Raw genomic sequence first — 8,262 nt, forward strand, 5'->3', positions numbered from 1 at the left:
CCCCGCCCCTTTTTCTTTCTTTCTTTCTTTGACAAGGTCTCACTCTGTCAACTAGGCTGGAGTGCAGTGGCGCAATCTCGGCTCACTGCAACCTCCCGACTCCTGGGTTCAAGCAATTTTCCTGCCTCAGCCTCCTGAGTAACTGGGATTACAGGTGCCTGCCACCACACCTGGCTAACAATGAGTGTGTTTGAATCCGGTGTCACATTTATTTCGACATCCTCAGTTTCCTCATGTGTACAACGTAGACAAGGTATGGAACTCACAGGTAATCTCACCAGGAAGGTTGTGCTTCGTGAAAGCTTTCCCCTGGCATGGTCTGGAAGATAGCCTCCCAAAATTACTTGTGCATTATTTCTGGTCAGGAGCAAGAAAAGAAAGTCCTGACAATGTCTCTTTCATCCTTAACAGAGTTGGATTTTTTTCTATTTTCCAATTGTTATAATTATTCATGAACCATGAGAGTCAATAAGCAAGAGTTGCTATATGATCTGGCTTTATTTTCTGGGACACACATCTGGTGTTTCTTTCGTCGATCTCCTCTTCTACAAGGTTCTCTGGGAGCAAGCCACGCCACGTGCTCTCTCCCGCCACCCCCCGTTTTTCCTCCGAGGCCTCAGCTAGCACCTCTGTCATCTGCATTCACAAGTCGTCTACTTTTCCATTGTGTGTCCCATTCTTTGTCGTTTTTCCTCTTTCTCAGTTTCGCTCTTCACTCAGTTTCTTCTTAATATTTTTCCTGCTTTTTGATCTAATAACTAAAATGTAGAAACGATGTTACTGAGATAGTAATAAGTGGGGAATAAAAATGGAGACAAAAGAGATAAAGAGAAAAGCCTGGAAAAATAGAGATACCAATGGTGGAATTTTCTGGGGCTTCATAATGATTGTTATTTGTCTGATGAAGATGGTGAAAATTAAATTTTAAAATTATTTTTCCACATTGTGTATTCAAGTTGTATAAATGCCTGGTAAAAGGAGAATGTAGAAAGGTTATAATCCAATAAGGGAAAAAGACATTGGCAAAATATTTTCTTTCTTTTTTTTTTTGAGACAGAGTCTTGCTCTGTTGCCAGGCTGGAGTTCAGTGGCATGATCTCAGCTCACTGTCACTGCAACCTCCGCCTTCTGGGTTCAAGTGATTCTCCTGCCTCAGCCTCCCGAGCAGCTGGGACTACAGGTGTCTGCCAACACACCTGGCTAATTTTTATATTTTTAGTAGAGGTTTCACCATGTTGGCCAGGATGGTCTCAATCTCTTGACCTTGTGATCCGTTGCAGTGCAAGAGGTGTGATCTTTGTTCACTGCAGCCTCAACTTCCTGGGCTCAGTCAATCCTCCCACCTCAACCTCCTCAGTTGCTGGGACTACAGGTGCACATCACTATGCCAGGCTCATTTTTTTTTTTTTTTTGACACGGAGTCTCACTCTGTCACCCAGGCTGGAGTGCAGTGGCGCCATCTCGGTTCCCTGAAACCTCTGCCTCCTAGGTTCAAGCAATTCTTGTGCCTCAGTCACCCCAGTAGCTGGGATTACAGGCATGTGCCACCACATCTGGCTCAGTTTTGTATTTTCACTAGAGACGGGGTGTCACCATATTGGCCAGGCTGGTCTTGAACTCCTGACCTCAAGTGATCTGCCTACCTTGGCCTCCCAAAGTGTTGGGATTACAGGTGTGAGCCACCGTGCCCAGCTAATTTTTGTATTTTTGGTAGAGATGGTTTTTGACATGTATCCCAGGTTGGTCTTCAACTCCTGACCTCAAGTGATCCAACTGCCTCGGCCTCTCAAAGTACTGGGATTACAGGTGTGAGCCACTGTGCCTGGCCCAGAAAAATATTTTCTACAGGTTATGACAAAGCTGTCTGCCTCAGTGAGCATCAATGATCTCTCCTGCTCTGGTCATTCTGCCTCTTTCTGCTTAGGTCTGGAGTTTTTGGATTTTTTTTTTTTTTTTTTTTTTTTTAGATAGAGTCTCACTCTGTCACCCAGGCTGGAGTGCAGTGGTGCAATCTCAGCTGACTGCAACCTCCGACTCCCAGTTTCAAGCGATTCTCCTGCCTCAGCCTCCTGAGTAGCTGGGATTATAGGCAAGTGCCACCATGCCTAGCTTTTTTTCTATTTTTAGTAGAGATGGGGTTTTATCATGTTGTTCAGGCTGGTCTTGAACTCCTGACCTCGTGATCTGCTTGCCTCAGCCTCCCAAAGTGTTACGTCTGGAGTTTTTAGAGAGAAAGTGCATGTGAGGGATGGTTAGTAGGACTGAATCAGATACTGAACTCTCCATAGGTTTCTCTCTAGACTTTTTTAAACAGTTACCCAAGAATCTCAGAACTTCTGGGCAGGGCTCAGTGGTTGACACCTGTAATCCCAGCACTTTGGGAGGTCAAGATGAGAAGATCTCTTGAGCCAAGGATTTTGAGACCAACCTGGGCAACATGGCGAAAACCGTCTCTATGAAAAATGTAAAAATTAGCTGGACGCGGTTGCTCGGAACTGTAATTCTATCACTTTGGAAGGCTGAGGCAGGCGGATCACTTGAGGTCAGGAGTTCAAGATCAACCTGGGCAACATGGTGAAAACCATCTCTACCAAAAACACAAAAATTAGCTGGGTGCAGAGGCTCACACTTGTAATCCCAACATTTTGGGAGGCTGAGGCAGGTGGATCACTTGAGGTCAGGAGTTCAAGACCAGCCTGGCCAACATGGTGACACCCGGTCTCTATTAAAAATACAAAACTGAGCCAGATGTGGTGGTGTGTGCCTGTAATCCCAGCTACTGGGGAAGCGGGGAGCTGAGGCACGAGAATCGCTTGAATCCAGGAGGCAGAGGTTGCAGGGAACCAAGATGGCGCCACTGCACTCCAGCCTGGGCAACAAAGTGAGACTCCATCTCAAAAAAAAAAAAAAAAATTAGCCGGGCATACTGATGTGCACCTGTAGTCCCAGCAACTGAGGAGGTTGAGGTAGGAGGATTGACTGAGCCCAGGAAGTTGAGGCTGCAGTGAACCAAGATCACACCACTGCACTCCAGCCTGGGTGACATAGCGAGACTCTATCTCAAAAAAAAAAAAAAAAGACCAGGAGCAGTGGCTCACGCCTGTAATCCTAACACTTTGGGAGGCTGAGGCAGGTGAATCAGTTGAGGTCAGGTGTTCAAGACCAGCCTAGCTAACTGGTCAAACCCCATGTCTACTACAAATACAAAAATTAGCCAGGAGTCATGGCACATGCTTGTCATCCCAGCTTCTTGGAAGTCTGAGGCAGGAGAATCACCTGGACCCAGGAGGTGGAGGTTGCAGTGAGCTGCGATTTTGCCACTGCACTCTAGCCTGGGCAACATAGGGAGACTCCATTTCAAAAAAAAAAAAAAAAGAACTTCTATAAAATCAGTTTTAAGGCCAGGCAAGGTGGGTGGCTCATGCCTGTAATCCCAGCACTTTGGGTGGCTGAGGCAGGTGGATCACCTGAGGTCAGGAGTTTGAGACCAGCCTGGCCAACATAGTAAAAACCTGTCTCTACTAAAAACATAAATAATTAGCTAGACGTGGTGGCACACGCCTGTAGTGCCGGCTACCAGGGAGGCTGAAGCATGAGAATTGCTTGAACTCAGGAGGCAGAGATTGTGGTAAGTCACAATTGTACCATTGTACTTCAGCCTGGGTGACAGAGCGAGACTCTGTCTTAAAAAAAATCAGTTTTAAATGAGCAGTGTCACCCTCTTCTCACAAGGACAACAGAACATGTCTGTGGTAGGCATGGCATGCGGGGAACTTTTACCCTGGGGTAATGGCCTCTATTTTGTGGGTCTGGATCCCATTTTCACATCAGATGGAGACAGATGATGCAGGTGAAACTTCTGCCTGTGTTCTTTTTTTTTTTTTTTTGAGACGGAGTTTCTCTCTTGTTACCCAGGCTGGAGTGCAATGGCGCGATCTCGGCTCACCGCAACCTCCGCCTCCTCGGTTCAGGCAATTCTCCTGCCTCAGCCTCCCGAGTAGCTGGGATCACAGGCACGCGCCACCATGCCCAGCTAATTTTTTGTATTTTTAGTAGAGACGGGGTTTCACCTTGTTGACCAGGATGGTCTCGATCTCTTGACCTCGTGATCCACCCGCCTCGGCCTCCCAAAGTGCTGGGATTAGAGGCGTGAGCCACCACGCCCGGCCCTGCCTGTGTTCTGAATGCAGGATAACATCATGGTAATGAGTGTGTTTAAGGGAAATGTTTTGTGCTGGGAAAAGTTTGTTTCCTGAACTCTGTTAGATCCATGGCATTGCCCTGCAAAAGGAGTTGAGCAACCCCACAGCTGTTTACCCATCTGTATGATTTGATGAGAAAGGTTCATTTCTGTAAGTGTGGCTGTGAATATTTGTCTCCTTTACTTCAAACTCTCCTAACTCCCACTTATCTTGCCCTGTGAAAACTAAGCCACTGCAGCCAGCCTGGCTTTCCTGTGAGTGGCTCTGACGGGTCACTCTACCTGAGTGGATGAACTTCTCCAGCTCCTTTTCATTCTCTGGAAGTAGGTGCATAGACTCATCCTCGTTCTCTGAGCCCTCTTCTTTGTCTCCTAATAATGGTATCCTGATGTTCTTGTAAAGTGACTCAAGCTGCTGTCTTTCCTCAGCCTGTGCCAGTTGACTGGAGAATGGTATAAATTAATTTAGAAGCACAGTTTTCATGGCGAATAATTCATTTCGTAATCATGCCACATTTTGACTGGAAAGGAGTTGCTTGTGCGGTGGGTGCAGGAATAAGACTTTGAAACCAGACTAATCGTGGTCAGATCTCAAATGTCTGTATGGTCAGGCCGTTTCCTGTAGTGAGGAGTAACTCTGATAATCCCAAAGCATGGATCAAAGCCAGGACTAGAAGTCAACAAGGCACTCGCACTGGGTTCAAAACTTAAGATGTTGACGAAAAACCATAATCAAGACAAATCATCTCTTTCTTTCTTCTAGATGGAGTCTCACTCTGTTGCCCAGGCTGGAGTGCAGTGGCATGATCCTGGCTCACTGCAACCTCTGCCTCCCGGGTGCAAGCAATTCTCCTGCCTCAGGCTCCCAAGTACCTGGGATTACAGGTGCGCAACACCACGCCTGGCTAATTTTTTGCATTTTTAGTAGAGACGAGGTTTCTTTCAAAATCTACTTCTGGAAAAAATGAACCACTAAAAATTACATAAAACTTTACTTCTGAACAGGTGGTTTTGTTTTGGCCTCAGGCTTTACTATAGCTTAGTGCTAATACAAATGTGAAAACAGTAAGAATTGAACAGCTCAAAAACTCAATTGAACACTGAGTGTCCAGGAGATATGTTTTACTGAATTGTCTTAGAAAACTTTATATTTATTAATATTTTTGTCTATAATAATGAAATTATACAGAAGCTACAGTAACATAATTTTTTTTTTTTTTGAGACAGGTCTTGCTCTGTCTCCCAGGCTACAGTGCAGTCGCATGATCTCAGATCACTGCAACCACCACTTCCTGGGCTCAAGCCATCCACCCACCTCAGCCTCTTGAGTAGCTGGGACTACAGGTGCATGCCACCACACCTGGCTAATTTCTGTATTTTTTTGTACAGACATGGTTTCACCATGTTGCTCAGGCTGATCTCAAATACCTGAGCTTAAGGGATCCACCCCCATCTTGGCCTCCCAAAGTGTTGGGATTACAGGCGTGAGCCACTGCCTCCGGCCTATACAGGTACATAAATTAAGTCGATGTAGTGGAGATAACCCATAAGCAAGCACGCAGGTTACACTCTCATTACCAAAATTTTTCCCATTATGTTTCATCTCACTTTGCCTTCATGTGACCTACTCTAAGGTGGTCTTAACATAGCTACCCCCAAAAATATCCCACACATGGCAATATGTCTCCTGTTTTCATACTTAATTCTAATGAAGCCAGCAATCATGTACTTCTCAAGCTGTTTCTGGTAGGATAGAATGGAATCCTAGCATGGAATCATAAAGTAGGAGTCAGAGTCTGTTGGTTTGGTCAGAACAGCATGAGGTCACAGTCTGTCTCACCCTTTTCTACTGTGAATTTCAAAACGATTATATCACTTGAAAGAGCTTGACCCAAAGCTTTATTTGCGAAGATGGTGATGTATCTTCCCCCAAAGCTGCTATTACCCCAGACTGCACTGATACATTTCTAGTAAAAGGGAGTGTGATAGCTCTTTTCTGCTGTGTACTATGGAGATTCCCTCCAAAGTAGCAAGTTCATTTTATTTTTATTTATTTAAGACAGAGTTTTTGCTTCCCGCCCAGGCTGGAGTGCAAGGGCACAATTTCTGCCCACTGCAACCTCCACCTCCTGGGTTCAAGCAATTCTCCTGTCTCAGCCTCCTGACTAGCTGAGATTACAGGCGCCTGCCACCACGACCAGCTAATTTTTGTATTTTTAGTAGAGACGGGGTTTCACTACATTGGCCAGGCTGGTCTCAAACTCCTAACCTCAGGTCTCTTAGAGTGCTGGGATTACAGACATGAGCCACATCACCTGGCCTCAAGTTCATTTTAAAATACCGAATTCTGGGGGAATGGTGGCTTACACCCATAATCCCAGCACTTTGGGAGGCCATGTTTGGGGGGCTGGGAATGATGGCTCACACCCGTAATCACAGCATTTTGGGAGGCCAAAGCGGGTGGATTACTTGAGGCCAGGAGCTCAAGACCAGCCTGGCAACATGGCAAAACCCAGTCTCTAGTAAAATACAAAAAGTAAAATAAAATAAAATAAAACACTGAATTTTGGGAGGATGCCAGCATCTCAAACTGTGTCTTTCAAACATTTTTGACCATAACTCCCAGTAAGAAATATATTTTATTTCACAACTGTGTGTCTCTGTGTGTGTGTGCCTGTCTCACACGTGTGTTTGAAAAGTTTAAACATCAGTCTTTTACGTTAATAGTTTAAGTAATGTTTTCTGATATTTTCTATTCTGCTGAATTGTATTCTGTCCTGTTTCTTTTTTTTTTTTTTGTATATGTATCATGACTCAACATGAGTACAATCCACAATCTGAAAAACACTAATCTGGAAATTTGTATTCACTATAATAATTAAGCAATTATAAGAAATATCATCGTCATCCTTTGACATTAAATAATCGTCAGTTGACTTGTTATGTCTTATTTAAGGATAGTAGATGTTATTAAGCAGATACTTACTATATCATACAGGATATTGCCATCCCACATATCAGGGCAATGCTGAAGGCTACACTTGAAATCAAAATTACTTTAACAAGAGCAGGTCTATGCTGAATCATTGCTAAAAATGGAAAGAAAAGAAGTGCTCAAAAATTTTCATTTTAGCTGTCTTTCAGTTAACATATTTGTCTTTACAGAGGGGAATAAAATTCAAAACCAGAAACACTTTTATAAATAGCTTCTTTCTTTCTTTCTTTGTTTCTTTTTGACAGAGTCTCACTCTGTCACCCAGGCTGGAGTGCAGTGCACGACCACAGCTCACTGCAACTTCTGCCTCCCAGGTTCAAGCTATTCTGCCTCAGCCTCCCAAGTAGCTGGCACCACAGGCATGTGCCACTATAACCTCCTATTTTTGTGTGTGTTGTTGAAGAGATGGGGTTTCGCCATGTTGCTCAGACGAGCATTCTTAATTTTAGAAAATACTGAAGTTAGATCTCACAGCCTATGTGAACAAATATAGTTTTCATTCCCAACGATCCCTGACTCAAGTTTACCTCCCATCCTGGGTCAGAGCCCTCCCCTCTGCTCTGTAGAGACACTGGGTCCCTGACTCTGTGTGACAACACCTGCTGTGTTGGCAGCTGAAGGGGAAGTGGCTTTCATCTTATGATTCACCAAAACATCCATCAAGTTACAACTCAAGTCAAACAAACACATATACATAATCAGGATGGGATCAAGGGTTTTGTGTGTGATAATTAAAGTGAAATGAAGGAGAAGAAAGTCACAATCCCTAAAGAGAAAGCACAACCTAACAGAGAGTGAAGAGTGTAAGATCTAAATTCCAAGCAAATGTTTACCTAATTATACTACATTTTATGGATCTTTCTACCAGCAAGCACATAGTACACATTCACGCAGCAGACAAAAGGACCCCAGGCTACAATTCTCACCTCACTGAATGAGAAATTCAATGACTCACCCATCGATCTGGAGGCAGCCCCTTGAATCCCAGAAAATTGGGTTTTACGAAAGAACACTTTGGGTTCTCTGGTGATGTTTCTGGGTGGTTGTGACTGTTTATTGCCTTGAA

The 8,262-nt window shown here is 44.3% G+C and overlaps 1 protein-coding gene across 1 annotated transcript in view; it reads right to left on the reverse strand.

Moving 5' to 3' along the window:
• C22H19orf18 (chromosome 22 C19orf18 homolog) overlaps positions 1–8,262 on the reverse strand; it is a 26,403-nt gene continuing 18,141 nt past the window's right edge. The window contains exons 2-5 of the mRNA XM_035283970.3: positions 8,152–8,256; positions 7,188–7,290; positions 4,484–4,644; positions 1–758 (exon numbers count right to left, since the gene is read on the reverse strand). Of these exons, the coding sequence (XP_035139861.1) occupies positions 700–758; positions 4,484–4,644; positions 7,188–7,290; positions 8,152–8,256 (428 nt within the window). The 3' untranslated portion in view covers positions 1–699. The remainder of the gene's footprint in view (positions 759–4,483; positions 4,645–7,187; positions 7,291–8,151; positions 8,257–8,262) is intronic.

Source organism: Callithrix jacchus, chromosome 22 (assembly GCF_049354715.1).
Source record: "Callithrix jacchus isolate 240 chromosome 22, calJac240_pri, whole genome shotgun sequence".
In the NCBI taxonomy this organism is placed as follows: domain Eukaryota; kingdom Metazoa; phylum Chordata; class Mammalia; order Primates; family Cebidae; genus Callithrix; species Callithrix jacchus.